Source organism: Chanos chanos, chromosome 14, assembly GCF_902362185.1.
Source record: "Chanos chanos chromosome 14, fChaCha1.1, whole genome shotgun sequence".
Lineage (NCBI taxonomy): Eukaryota > Metazoa > Chordata > Actinopteri > Gonorynchiformes > Chanidae > Chanos > Chanos chanos.
In genome coordinates, this window is record NC_044508.1 from 12,032,794 (window position 1) to 12,048,672 (window position 15,879).

Genomic DNA, 15,879 nt, shown 5'->3' on the forward strand with positions numbered 1-15,879 from the left:
TGCTGTGTTGAAACTGACACAAAAATGTGTTGTCCTTGAGCACACTCAGCAAATGTATTGAACTTCTATACAATTTGTGACATTTTTGACATATCTCTTCTTAGAGTGTGTGTGTGTGTGTGTGTGCATGTGTGTGTGTGTGTGTGTTTCGCTGTGTTTGTGTGAGAGAAGCAGAGATATACAGACAAATGTATCATAAAGACCAAGTTTAGAATAAAGCTAGAGACACAACTCACATATTTCAGAGATATGTTAATGCCACAAACTGTGTGTTAGTGTAAATATGAGTGCATAGTACATGCCTGAGTGCTCATATTTCTGTGTCTGCATCTACACGGCTGCCATACTCTCACCACACTCCTGCTCGGCTGGCAGAGGAACTCCACACACTGGTGCCCGAGGTGCCTCCCACGTCCGAGCTCCCACGAACCCCTGCAGGATGAGGAGTGATCTCCTCTATGGATGACAGCTCCAGATCACTGTCTACATCTGAAAACTGGAAAAAATATTCACATATTTCATATTCAAATACAGTAAGATTCATGCACAAAAATATATTGATATTTAGGTCGTCGTTTTCTGCGATGGACAGGAGATCTGTCCAGGGTGTTTCCCTGCCTTTTGGCCGATGAATGCTGGGATAAGCTCGAGCACCCTCCGCGACCCTAATTAGGATAAGCAGCTTAGATAATGAGTGAGAGTGAGAGAGGTTGTTGTTTTGGTGTTGCTGTTTACCGCTAACTGTTTCACAATTTTGGTGGGTCGAGAAGAAAGACTAGTGGTTGGTGGTGGTAAAACTCCAGTCCCGTCCTGTGGCTTTGTCATTGGAGCACTGAGCTGTCGCTCCAAACTTCTTGTCAAGGACTGAACAACGGAACCTGAAATGGCATGAGTGTAGGGTATCAGCATTCTGCAGTGAATCTCTCTCATTATTTTATTCAAGAATAAAATAAGATAAAGTAAAATGTTTGTTAAAAAAATTCATTACAATAATAAACAACTGCTAATTCATTTGTCCTCTATGTGGCAGTATTGTAAATTGTAATCTTGTAGGAGTTCTTCTGTAAATTTTGTGATACAAGCATTTGCGATGAGACAGTAAACCATCCCATCTCAGGGCCCATCACTAGCTCCCTGATGTACCGTGTGTGCTGAGAGTCTGACGGGGTCTGGAGGACAGCAACCCCTCTGACAGATCACTATCTGACCAGTCCTCCATGGGCTCAGGGACAGGCGTGCTCCCAGCTCCTGACTGGATGACACGTACAGTGGGTGGCGGTTTGCTTCTGGAGCTGTTCATGTAAACACTGTCCTCAACTGACTCCTCCTCAGAGCTGAAGGGAGGAGTGCTGCGAGAGAGAGAAAGAAGGAAAGAAAGAAAGAAAGAAAGAAAGAAAGAAAGAAAGAAAGAAAGAAAGAAAGAAAGAAAGAGGTCACACACATTAGACCCACACTGATAAGCTGAGGGAACATTGACGGATGGCGCTGCACTTGACATGCCATACTACTCAGTCTTATCGTAATAAATGGGACAGATCTAACAATGCTGGCTGAATGGTGAAACAATTTCTATGAGAATATTTGTGCTTCAGCTTGAGTGTGTGTGTGTGTGTGTGTGTGTGTGTGAGACAGGATGTTTAAGATGTATTGTACTGCGGCACCTGTAGCAAGGGTAGCATATACAAAAGTTCAGTAAGAACACTCAAGAACAAGAGGCAAATTCCATTCTTCTCTACCTGTGTATAGAGCCAATTGCATGCCACAATGCAGAGCTCAAACACATACAGTGTGAGTATGAGTGTGTGTGTGTTAGTGTGTGTGTGTGTGTGTGTTAGCAAATACCTTTTCTTCTTTGCCTCTATCCTCTGGATCTGGGCGGGTATTTTAGAACGTGGGGTAGGCTGTGGAGCTTGCTGGCTCTTCACATTTTGGGGCGAGGGTTTTGTGTTACTTTGACTTGACTTTAGGCTCTTCTGTTGCACACCATTCAAGTGCTTTTTCTTTCCTGACCAGAGAGAGCAGGGAGTACATAAAGTAGAAGACTCCACATGACAGAAAGAGAACTACTGAAAGCATGTGAGTACGTGTGTATATGTACATGGTAGAGAGAGAGAGGGGAAAAGGAAAGATAAAGAGAAAAAGAGGTAAGCAAGGAGTGGGAGACTAAAAGAAAACTGGATTCTTCTCTCACGTTGTTTAGCAGGATCAGGTGTATATTTCCTCTGACCCTTCTGTGCACGTTTGACTCTGTGCGTCAGCTCACGTTCTAGACCCTCTCTCAGATCCTGCCAACCTGGCTGCTGTTTCAACCTTTGCTGCCATTGTCTCGACACCAGGGCGCTCAAACTCTTTAAGGTCTGCTTAGAAATACCCTTTGTTCCCTGTCAATGAAACAGTGTAAATCCCAAGAAGTCGAAAATCATTAAGTCCAATGTAGCGTCTCTGCCACCTTTACATATGTAATATTTTACTGGACAATTCACAGGATACTTTTCAATGACTCTGAGACTTAAAAGGATTTGCTTTGTGTGGTCTCTCCTGTTCAGCCACATTACCTTCCTAAGCCCCATCTTCTCCAGTTTCTCCTCCAGCGTGTCCTCCAGTATGGGTCTGAACTGTCTCACCAGAGCTGGATCTCCCCTTGGAGACTCTGGGAGATTTCTAAAGCTCTCCACATTCTCCTCCAGACCTGTATAAGCAGTCAGGAGAGGAGATCAGCCCCTCTCAACCCCATATCAGACCTCCTATCAACCTCACATCAAAGGCTGATGTCAGACTTTTTTTTACCCTTTACTCTTATTGACTAATACTAAATATGGTTTGGCATTGTAACCTATAACCATAAACGTTCCAATACCTGAAGTCAATCGTTTTAAATCTGTTCACATTTTTTTAATAGTTTATGTCATAAATGACATAAACTGAAACATTACAACATAAAACTATGCTTTTGGATAAACTTTGGGGAATAAGCATCCAGGTTCGAGGGAATTAATTCAAATCATTACAACACATTCTCTATCTTTCATCCTCACATCCATGCAGCACATACTCTCAGCTTCGTGCTCCACTTCATCTACATCTTCCTCCTCTTCTTCAGTGGAGACCAGATCATGTGACACAGGTGCTGGTGGATCTATAGTGTGAAAAATCAGCCATCCAGAATACATCTGTGTTGCACTATGAATATTCATATGAATTAAGTGCTACATTTCTTCAAAGTGAATATAATTTGTCACCTGACATTGGCCTTGCAGACAATATCTTGATCTGTAAGAAAGAATTAGTAAATGATATTCAGTGCAATTAGTCCTTATTATTGATCAGCAAGATCATTTCTGTGCAAGTAAAACATTCAGATAATAACAACGAGATTAGACAAGTTATTTCTAACCCTAGATCAAAATGACCAGACTGGTTTTGTCAAAAACAGACCAGTGGCAAACAACATACGGGTAATCTTGCACACCCTTCTTTACACTGGTAAACAGAATGTTCAATTGTTTTTGATGGATCTGGAGATCACAGAATTAAAATATTTGTTCAGTGGTCTTGAAGAATTCAGTCTAGGACCAAAGATGAAATAACCATATCGCAATTTTTATAAAACGCCAACAACTAAAAAACACCAACAGCTTAGTTTAACTGTTTGTCTAATGAGTAGTTCACCTGAGACATGCAGTTAAACTAAGTTTCGAAATGAGCAAACTCTGTAACACACCCTGCAGATAATTACACCATTTTTCATACTATGAGATGAACTGAGCAGTACTCTTGGATAAACATTACAAAAGAAAAGCACAGGATTACCTCCATTCTCTCGTTTAAAACGCGTAGCGGTGAAAGACTTTGGGATAACTTTAAAGCTCTGACTAGAGGATATCAGGCTGTCTGATATGTTCTTATTTAAGAGAAAAATATCACAGTACATAGATAGGTGGGAGGGCCGCCCTTTCTTGCTTTGTGGATCTGATAAAAATGAATATTTTCCAACACATTACATCCCTTTAGTGGCATCCCACTGCCTTCGCCAAAAAGCTCATAGTTTTATTGTGTAGGAGAGAAAAAAACACCCGAACAGGATGTTCCAATATGTCACTTTGATGGATACTACAGACCTTGGCCTACACAAAAATCCAAAATCTACTCAAAATTACTACTTAGTGTTTCATACAAGGCAGCTTGTAAAGGCACATACATTAGAGGCTCTGTGTTCACCTTTTGAGGGACTATACAATAAGAGACGTTAGATATGAAGAAACGTGTCCTCTCACTGAAAGCCTTTTGGAACAACTCTAAATATTGAGTAGGCACAAAGAATCTTATTCTAAACTTCTCAGGTGAAACCGACCCTGACCTTTCAAAATTGTTTTTTATTGGGAAATACAGCCTGCACATGCATGAGTTCAATAAGCAATGAACAGGGGTACTTTTAAGGAAAAAAAAAAGAAGGAAAGAAGGAAAACCCTTTGTCGATGAGGAATGGAAAGCCAAGGGCATGTATGATCAAAATAATATACATTCCTTGGAACAACTTAAGAAAGAATTTAATCTATCTCCCTTTTTCTACAAATCGGGTTTATTTAACTGAGTGTACCACAGTAATGGGGAACCTCTTGAGAGCCTGTAGCGAGGCAACTATATCGAATCACGAACAACCCTGGAACCAGTATGTCACTCTGTTTAATGGACCTGAAAGATAGACCATTTATGTTCCAGGGGTCCAGCTCCATTTTATTCTGTTAGTAGTAACAGAAGTTTGTAGTATTGGAGTATTGAAAAATGATGGTGATGTTTCATGATCTGTGTGGGAGTGATTATAGCGTATAGGTTCTTTCCTATACCTATACCTGAGAAGTTATGAGCGGTCTTTGAATTTAATGTATATATAAGAGGTGGGTGCAACTATTTAAACCTGTTCCTTCAATGCAGGGTGTGTTTAGCTTAACACATTGTAATGTTTCGTTTGTCAGCTTGTGTGTCTTCAGTAATTTTTACTTTTTTCTCTCATTTCTGCTTTACTATCAAGTGACTGATTATCTTAAGAAAAAAAAGGCATTTGCTTTCAGTCAAACATGCTCTTAATAATAATCTGAAACAGTACATTCCATTGGTGTATGTTATATGTTAATCAAATACACTGATTCAAATGAGTAGCTTATTGTAGCAACTTATTATTAATAGTAGTATTAATGTTGGATATTAAATAAAATTTCTACAATATCATTCAGATGACCAGTTAGGTTTCCATTCACTTGTAATTTTAAAGCAGGTTTCCAAAAAAAAGTGTCTGTCTTAACTGTCTCTACCTCTCCTTAATGCTAACTTTTTCAACTTGATTTGAATAAATTTTGTCAGGTTTTAATAAGAGGTCTATGTCATGGGTCTACATCATGTCAGGACATGTTTGAGAAAGTACTACTTCAAAAAAAGAAAAGAAGTTTGAACAAAGGAAGCAAAGCAGGGAAAAGGGAAAAACAATGAATTGGCTACCCTCCATTTCAGCACAGACAGACAAAAAAAAACAGCCTGTTGTCATTACTAGATACAGTAAAACCAATGGAAATTTATAATACATTTGAGTGTGAACTTTGCTTTGGCTCTGTTGAACAAATTTCTCTCGAAATTTTACTTTTCGTGCTATTATAGGTCAAAAGGTTCCTGTTCTATAAACTACTGATTTCCTTTATACTAATTCATACTCAAAAAATGAACCTCTGCAACTCCAATCTTTTCTCTTTCTTTTGAATTTTCTGGGAAAGCACAGGTGCATGTGTATCTAGGTGCTCTTGCCTTTCCCTCCTGTGTGTGGATGAGTCTGTCTTTCTGTCTGATCTGAGTGGACAGAGAGGTGACCTGTCTCTGTAACCTCTGCAGGCTTGGGCTCTCCTCAGACAGAGCCCTCTGAAGTCTCACATTCTCAGTCTGCAGCTGACAAGACCAAAACACACACACACACACACACACACACACGTCATGTACACACAGAAACACGTATATGCATACAAGCAGAAGTAAATACAGACATTCATGTTCACTTTAAGAGTGCTTCTGTTTAAAGTGGGAAATAAATGTTAAAGAACTGGCTCCACACATAGTATCTGACAGTGCTTAATGCACTGTCTTACCTCCTCTTTCTCTTGCTGGTGTCTGTTCTGTGCTTCCTTCAGTCTTTTCTTCCATTCACTCTTCTGAAAGAGGAAGACAAAGAGAAGAGAGAACATATATGAGCAGAGTGAAAGAACAAACGGGGGGGGGAGGTTACGGTGAACTATAAACGCAAATCTGGGTGATTCCCTATCTCAGCTCATGAAGTAATATTCAACTACAGCACATGAAACTTTTGTCAACAGTCTCTCTGTCACCTTCTTTGCCATTCTCTCTTTCAGTTCCCTCTCTTTTTTCCCTCTCTCATCTTCATCCAGTAACATTCCCAGGCTGGAGACTCCCAGATCTCTGCTCTGCAGCTCCAGTATTTTCTGTGGAAGAGTCATCAGGCTGTTACATTCACAAAGAGCACATTCCATACTTTACAAATGTCATTTTCAATCATAAGCATTATGCTACCAATGACATGTAATGTAATTGCAAGTAATGTAATGAATGACTTTCTTGAGTGAATTCCCATTATGTGTGTATAAAAAGCTTTGTTCACTGTTTGAACATTTTAGCCCAGTTTCTCAGATCCAGAGTAAAAATCCAGACCAGGGTTAAAGCAGTTTGATTAGAGATTATCATTCGAAAGTAGGCTTTTCATTTAAGACTAGGTAAAACCTCTGGAGTTCTGCCACCATCTAGTGGTGGTGACAGGACACTACACCATCCCAATCATCAGAGAGGTGGGGCTCACTGCCTCAATGGACGAGCTCTTGTTGGCCATGTCCTTCAGCTCTTGTTGGAGAAGCTGCTTCATTTCCCCCATCTCCTCCTCAATTTTTTTTCTCTCCTCCTCTTTCCATCTCTCCATTTCCAGCCTCTGTAATCCTTCTCTTCTTCGTTGTTCCTCTTGCTCCTGGTGGGTTTCATGTCCATGCGGGACGTAGAGTGAAACAGCAGTGCTGACATTGGTTATGCTGAACAGTTGTAATGAGCGTGAAGACATAAAAATGTTCAACGGACAGAGATAAATAATGAAGAATTGTTGGAGATACCGAAGTGAAATATGAAAACACAAAACATCACTGAAACACAGTGTTTTAGTGTTCTGTGAATGCGAAAACATATCATTTATATTGTACGTTGATTTACATTTATGATGTCTGAAAACAATGAAACAAATATTAATTTATTCTGGCTATGTACTTGCTAATGAGCATGTTCACGGCATATGCCAGTTTTTTCCCAAGTAACTGAAATGCTCTGAAATCATGTTTCATCTGGTATGATGATTTGACTTGTAGTCATAATGCTTTGTTCTTCACAGACACACCTTGTTTTTAGCAACATGTCTTGTTGGGGACTATATAAATCCTATGTATTTCTCACGCAGTCTGGAAACCTCTCCAAGCCCCAGAGGAATTGAAATGATGTATTATAAATAAACCTTGTGCCAGGGAGAGGCGTTATCCAAACAGTGTGTGGATATCTTTATCTCTCAGGCATATCTTCTCTTTATATCCAGCACTTGTTAGAACTTGCGGATGTTTATGTAACACTATCAAAACCAAATATTGGCAGAGATGTTTTGGCATGTTCTTAAAATGATATTTTATGTGTGACATTTTTTTTACCTGCTGTCTCCTAAGTGTTTCTGTCTCTCTCTCTGCCTCTAACATGCTCTGAGTCATTCTGAGTTTCTCCTTCAGCTCCTCAATTACATCCTCCATTTGCTCCACCTGTTTTTTCTTCTGCCGCTCTGTTACCCACCCCAACACACACACACACACACACACACGCACACACGCACACACGCACACACACGCACACACGCACACGCACACATACACACACACACACATACGCACACAGGCACACACATGAAGAAAGCAACATGATCTAGGCATAAGACTACCTCCATTATGTACGGTCTAATTAAAATAAGTCCATGTGTGTTTACAAGTCTAAATGAACATGAATGTACATAAATGGCTACTCCTTCATCACAGTTAATCCGAGGACACATTGTCTTAATACACTTCTGAGTAATTTTCTGACATGTCCTGATTAAAAAGACAGTTAGGTGATTCAAAGGGCTCATGAGAGCTCCAATACCAACCTGCATCTGTAATCTCTGGATGTCTGCGCTGAAGGTGGGCTTGTAAATATGAATAATTCATAAACGATTTCTCACAAAACTGGCACTGAAACGAGAGCCATGTATAAAGTTTCAAAGATTCCTTCTTCAGTTGTACAGAGAACTTAAGTCTGACACTTTCAAATTAGCAGTCAAATCACTTCATAGACAATGCTAGCATGTGAAACATTGCAGTTTAATTAAAACTGACAGTAACAGTGTAATTAAATTTCCTTGACCCTTGTTTCCTGCTCAAACATACTCAGACAGATTCAAATGAGTGAAGCATTAAACAGCCAACAGAGAGCCAGGTTTATAATTCTGCTGGAATTAAGCTGCTATGGGTAGACTAAAAGTATTCTTTCATTCACACAGCAGTCTTAATGGGTGTCTTCTCCTTTTTGATCACTATTCTAAACATGAAATGGCAAAATCAAAATAATAAGTACTTGATACTGCTCAAAATGATCCAATTCCCATGAAAATCAGTGGAAAATGAAAGTGAGCATTTTAGATTATTGGAGATGTATCTGTGTTCCGTCAAGAGATTCACCTTGTGGTAATTGTTTGCACTGGACTGTAAGAGGAGTTGTTGAGTCGCAATTAACTTTTTCCTGCGTCGACACTCCTGTTTGACTGCCTGTAGCTCTGCATCCAGGTGAGCCCGCTCTTCCCTTTCCTTTTCTGCTTGAGACAGCGCCCCCTGCAGACGTTCCTCCAGACTTGCGAGCTGGGCACTCAGGTAGTCTTGGGTGTGGAGAAGGTACTCAGTACAAAGCTGTGACATGTGCAGCAGCTTCAACAGAGGGGGGTCAGCTGGGCCACGACAGTGCGGGCATCGTTCGGCCCCGACGTCACAGAACGTTACGGCTGTGATGAATTCCTGGAGAGTGCCTACGTCCATCTCACGAGCAACACGGTCCACGTCCAGGGCAGCCAGTCGACGCCAATCCACGGGTTCGGTGCGTGTTCGGAAATGGAAGGGCTGCAGTGTGCCTGGGCTCCAGGAAGGAGTGCTGACCAGGGCACTGAGGGACTCACTTGAGAACTGGCCAGGCATGCTATATGATTTAAGGGGAAAAGAAAGGACTGTGTAGGGCTGAGGATGGATAAAGTGCTATTGACAGACAAAGAGATTGAGAGAGTGAGGGCGAGAAAGAAAAAGAGAGAGAAAAAAGAGAGACACAGAGAGAGAGAGAGAGAGAGGGAAAGAGAGAGAGAGGTATTTAAGTTAACCTGATGCAGGTTATCTCCCTAGCAATGACAGTTATCTCCATGGCAATAAACAATCATGTAACTCTTATTCAAATGCAAACACACACATAGACACAAACACGCACATTGCTAAACACAGATAACTATATCATTCCGCTCATACACATAACACATGTTTGACCAAGGATTTAATATTATTCAACATTACACAGTAACCGTTTTCACACTCGGCCTTTTAATTTTGGAACTACTGGACAAGACTCATAAAATGTATCTTGGTTGCAGGCACAAACATATCTGCTCTTGTGGCTTAGGATAAATAACTGATAGCCTGGTGGTTCTAGTATGTCCCTGCTGATTCAGAGGGAAGACTGACAAATACTGATAACATCAGTTTGGTGGGACATTTACATGCAAATTGTATGTTGGCTTACACAAACTTTCCCTTCCTACATGACGACACCCTTGCATAATTTTCCACATTAATATAATTGACGGTGATAGGAACAACATACTTTGTACACAGTGATATGAAAAAAAAAATTTCAAAATACATGCATACCAAAACAAACAAATAAACAAAAAATATTTCAAATGGCATACGTCTTTCATATAAAGAAGGTCAATTATGTCTAGAAAAATTGTTTCAAAGTTAAAAAAAAAAAAAAAAAAGTTGTTTACCTGGGGCCATCGTACCTGGCATGGCTTCATTATGCACCAGATATGTTTCTGTGTGTTTCTAGAAGATGTTCTTTGTGTGTCTGTCACCCTGGAGCTCAAACATCAACCTCAAGTTTACCAGGATACCACGTTCTTATAATCAGACCTCCCACAACATGTCCTCACTGCTCTAAGTTACTGATCATAGGCAAAAAGTAAAAGCAGAGCTAAAGCCAATCTTATTAAGAAATATCTGTATGTGTCTAATACAAAGTTCAGGCACATTAGTTACTTTTTGTAAACTTTGTGCTTTTTCTGTGTAAAAGCTTGGGCCAATCATTCTCATTACAGCCCTCAAGTTGTTGCTATGGATATATTTGGCCAAACCCACTAGACACCAGCCTTCTGGAGGTCTAAGTCCCAGAGAAGGGAGAGACACCATAGCATAATAGCCTACATGATGCAAGCTGTCAATGATAGAGATTTGTTTTGGTCTTATATGCAGAGAGTAACTTAAGGGACAGACAGATTTCGCATTATATTTTTTCACTAAAGAAGAACATCAGTTTATTAGTTTTCCACTGGGAACTACCATCATCTGCTGTAAGCATTGCTAAACAGTTCTGTTTAAGCTATGGTTAAGCTTAATGGTTGTCTCTTTTATATTTGTTTGTTTTAATAAAGCAAAGTTCTAGTATCTGCAATGAGATCGTAGTAACAGGCTATGCAATGAAACTGGAGCTGACCACATTTATTTGTCTCAGTAGTTCTCATATTGGTTTACTTACTGGTTGTTTTCAGGCAGTGTGCATGTGTGTGTGTGTGTACATATTCCTCCCCGGAAGGTTCCTCTCGCTAATGGTACATTAGAGACGTTACAGTATTTAAAATTTAAAAGGACAACATTCGTGATTTCAAGGTAGTTGCATTATTATCGTGTAACCAACTGTGAATGACTTCCGTTAGAAACTGGAACAGAGTCAAAAAATCTTTTCTGTCGTTTCTTTTGGCCACGACCACTTGTTTTGGTTGGATGACTTTTTTAAGGTTCGAGAAGTAAGTTTACATTTGCACGTCTGAACCTTGTCTAGTTTTACTTGTTTGAATCTCTCAAATTCGCGTAAAAACGTGTAATCTACATCTAGCTAACATGGCTAAAGCTGGTTCGAAGTACAGTAATCACTTCAGCATGCAGCATCAGCAAGCTACTTTTCCGGATTGGAGCTACATTAGAAAAAGAAATAAAACAGAAAAAGCCGAAATTATACAAAGCCAACAGTTGTTGACAGAGGTACCTTCCTTTCCTAACCAGAAAGTTCTGGTTTCGTTTACTACAGAAGATTTAAATTGCCTACCTGTCCTCACATGGACTCTTGGAAACGTTGATAAAGAAATGGATTTAGGGCAGTAAAACCCTTTGAGTTGAAAAACTTCGATAACTCGTGAGGAATTACTTCGGCGAGTGATGTCTTTTTACACTCACTAATAGCAGGCGGGTATTAGGGTGGAGCAAACAGCCAAGCACAAAGTGTTACCTTGGAAACTGGCATATGCACTCAACCTATGCAGGCACATTTCTAGCTATAATTATGATGAATAATGACAGTTCTCTTCGCTGCTTCCCTTCAAGCGCGAGCACAATGGCGAGACCACCTTCAGAAGGATAACTTTTTTGATGTTCTAACAGCTTACGTTGCAAGAGTCAGTTTATTTTTACCTGCCTCCTTAGTGACCTGGAGAGATCCAGAGATGACACCAGCGAAACTGCTTAAAAGAATGATAGAAAAGAAGCGTTTAATGGGTATTACCTTTATTTTACAGGATTAACTGGTGCTAGTGGACAATTTCATCACTGTTGCGGCTTTGAGTTCAGCACCCTATGCGTGCAAATCTCTGGGTTTTTTCTTTGTTTTTGTTTTTTTTTGTTTTGTTTTGTTTTTTTAATTCCCACGGTGGATTTGTAAATTAGAAAACGTTATTAGCTCTAACAGTCTTCAAAATCTCAGTCTCTAAATGTAAAACCTAAAATAAATAGAAAGGGAGAAAAACAGAAAAAAGGTAACTGTGTAGACTGCAGTGAGCCCCCCTGTGGCTAGTTGTACAAATAAAAATTTGTTAACGCTAGGCGTGCCTCCTTCAAGTTATTATGTTATCTGTACTCTGTGTTCGTGAATAATTTAACGTTTTTCTGAAAACCACATCACTTTTTCACACAGTATAAACATTTATGTTTGACGTGTGTTCTTGGGCAAATGTAGCGTTCCTGTGAAAGGCCCAAATGCATTTCGTTTGATACCCTTAAACTAACACAAGGGGGTGCATGTACGTAACTGGAGAGACTTGCACATCAATACAATTACTGAAGCCTGAGAGAGGTATCAGCCTTTATTCAAATGCATTTGTCACTGAATCACTGAAATTCACTCTGTAAAACACAGACTTTTATATAATCACAATTTTGACATAGTATGTCCTCTTGTATTGTTGTGTGGTGGTAGAATATCATCAAGAAACAGAGATCAAACAAGAGGTACTTATGCTGTGGAACAAATGTCCAAAAGAAATCCCTCTGCCTTTATTTTCAGTTTTCATTGTCCTTGCTCAAGTCAGTCCTGATGAGTCCCTGGATATTTACAGTCCTCCTGCAAAACACCTTCCACACAGTTTACAAGGTCACTTTGATGGCATGATAGATTTTAGAAATGGCCTCTTTCCAATGTAGCTGCCTCAAGCAACAAGTCTTACAGCAGAGAGATAACACAGAGGTCAGATAGTCACCGAGTTACAAAATAGAAATAGAAATTGGAAAATGGACAAAAATAATTAGCAACAATGACCCAAAACATTAATTAGTATCTGAATGTAAACAAAACACAAAAACATCAGCATTGTGTGCATATCAACGGTTCCGCTACCAAATCGTTGTTGGGTTAGCCCATATTTTCTTCACTGTCTCTGGAATTTTTAAATAAATTTATCTGGGCACATTCTTGCTGCCTGGCTGCCCCATCTATTTCTGTGGAGCAAACCCATCCTTCACTGTCTGTTTAATGAGCTAGCTGCCTTGCCTTCAGCATAAGGGTGAGTGAGACTGCCTTCTTAGCACAGCTCTAATTCACTCTCTCTTATTCAGTCTAACAGTCTCAGTGCTACCCCTCATACAAAAACTACCATCCAGCAAAAAGAGGCTTTGTGGATGTCCTTACTGACTTCTGATGCTGATGCTTGGTGGTGGGTTCACCTGGAAGTTAATAGCATTGTGAAAGTTCTCTTAAGACCTGCCCTCAGGCAATCAATCAATTATGCAAAAACGTTTTTAAAAGTTCAGACTCTGTAAATATTTCCCATCCTCAAAGCTCTGCTTCTCGTAAGGCTGTAATAGATTGGTTTTGGGGAATTTTCCTGGTTCTGAGGGAAATACATCGGTCTAAAAAAATATGTGGCTATTCATGGGCCTGAAAATATGTGACAATTATCTTTGTATTGCTAATTAGTTTCTTATGAAAATATGTGCACAACCACAGAATGGATGGCCAACTGCTGATAAGCAGTGTATATAATTGCCTTAAAATGTTATGTCTTGAGCCTAAATGAAAGCTATTTCCTTACCCAAGTTCATGCAGGCTTCATTAAAAGAAGCCACAAATTGCTAGGATTGCCTGAGATGTGAGATTTGCTAGAGTGAATGAGCACATTGTGGCAATAATGTCCAGAGATTAGCTCATATCAGTTAATAAAGTCCAATGAAATTAACAAGGTAAAGAAGTGTCACTCAGGGTATTTTTAGTAGCATAAGTAAGTTTTATTCTTTGTAAACTGAATCTAGTATCTTATACACAAACTTACTGAAAGTATTTATAAACACGTTGGTAAAAAAAAAGCAAAAAAAAAAAGGAATCATCAGTAGGAGACATGAAGCACTTTTGTACTAGTCACCTCCTTACTATTCAATCAACTCTTGATGAGAAATGACATAAGGAGCAAAAGCAGACTTCTTTACCATATTCCTCTGACTCTTTACTTTTCTGTTCTCTCTTCTGTTATATCTTTTGGGAGAACCCGAATGATATTGCTACCTCTTGTGGGATGCTGTGAAGCAGGCCAAGAGAGATGTTTTCATTAAGAGGTCTTCATAAAAAGTCATACATCAAAGGCCTCGAAAAGAAAAGCTTTGTAGCAGGAAAAGCTTCAAAAGCCATAAAGCTGTCAAAGCAAACAAGTGCTCGGTAGCTACTGAGAAATCGATACATGCCTAAACCCCCTCCTGTTTCCACCCAAGGCACAAGGGAGAAACAGAGTGGAAAAAAAGAAAGAAAGAGAGAAGGAGGTATGCAGAGTCAGAGAGAAATGTTAAGGAGGTGAGGTGTAATGAGGAGATGAAACAAGTGGAAATATTCTCTATGGCAAAATAAAACAAACACGTGAAGGTGTCTCCCCATCCAGCCTGTCCCAGTTAAAGTGGGTAGGTGGAGATTTGCTGAAACAGTTCTTGTTTAAATCTGTTTTGATTGCATACATTAAAGAGATGCAAGAAGGTAAGAGATTACCTCGGTGTTTTTCTCTCTGTTTGGAAGACAGGAAATTGTCTTCTAAGAGGGTTTTTACTGACAATAGAGACATTGAATCTAGTTAAAATTGAGTAGAAAAGGTGAATGAGGTAAATGGTCCATGATGTCATTATACAATAAACACTATGCATTTTAAGGTTAACCAACAATAATGGTGGATGACAGCTGAGAAGGGGTTCAGACTTATAAAAGTACCGTAGTTTAAACAGAGACATATTTAAAAATGCTGAAGCAAATCAACTTTTGTCATGCAGTGCAGGTCATCTTGAAACTGGGGCTGTAGCTTCAGTTGTTCTGTAAAACCTAATTAATGAATTTAGTACATGTTTCTCAGCTACGTTTGATATTGCACAAACATCACATGAGTTCAATTAGAACCATTTATTTGATTCAGTTATTTAGTTCAGGCAAAGAGTTTGCACAACGACAGTCACTCATCATATAGTCAACAATATTCCTGCATTCTCAACATATTCACAGTCCATGGAGTTGTTAAGAATACTTTTCAAAAGTAATACTACTGAGTCAGTCTTATACTGTTACATCATTGCCTGGCATAATAATCTGATTGCCCCTCCCTGAGCTCAAATTTTTGGATCTGTCCACATCACTGGAAAAATGACAGGTATGTCTCGTTCTTCTAAATGAGATGTGAAAGCAGATTTTATCATAGCAGTAGAAAACAAGAAAATAGTATCAAATATTTCCCAAATGCTCTTTCTCTGATAATCAAAATGATATAGTACAATGACTTCTGCTGTTTACCTCTAAGATTACTAAACATATGGAAGCTCCTTGCCCTGCATTGGCTTGGAAGTATGGATATGCATATTAATCATGCTTGTATCTAAGTGTACTAATGAATTTGTAGCAGCACATTTTATAATTTTTTTTACCACCTGTCAAGACAAACTTCTTCTGTTTACAGAGCTACCAGGGTAAATTTTACCTTGATGTTTTCAAATAGAAGTAGTTTACCTTTGCATTTTGCACTGTACATACTGTTATTCCTTACAACCAGTAAATCATAAAGGCCAGTGGAAACTAGCAGAGAAGTATTGATTTGGGGATACGAATGTGTATGTGTGTGTGTGTGTGTGTGTTCTGGGGCTGGGGGGTGAGCTCCCCAGCGGGTTCCAAAGTTTGAGAGACAGTTGGAAACTGATCAATAAATATTGCCCAGCAGCACTCTCTGTGTCTAGA

The 15,879-nt window shown here is 39.5% G+C and overlaps 1 protein-coding gene across 1 annotated transcript; it reads right to left on the minus strand.

Moving 5' to 3' along the window:
- Positions 1–349: 349 nt before the first annotated feature.
- dzip1l (DAZ interacting zinc finger protein 1-like) lies at positions 350–14,358 on the minus strand. The gene is made up of 16 exons (XM_030791071.1): positions 14,255–14,358; positions 8,787–9,294; positions 8,216–8,300; positions 7,731–7,855; positions 6,851–7,012; positions 6,366–6,479; positions 6,129–6,191; positions 5,794–5,931; positions 3,240–3,270; positions 3,053–3,136; positions 2,556–2,689; positions 2,192–2,381; positions 1,843–2,005; positions 1,144–1,349; positions 736–878; positions 350–496 (listed from the first exon to the last, which is right to left on the minus strand). Exons 1-16 carry the CDS (start codon positions 14,356–14,358, stop codon positions 350–352), a joined length of 2,397 nt encoding a protein of 798 aa, XP_030646931.1.
- Between the last annotated feature and the right edge of the window lie 1,521 nt (positions 14,359–15,879).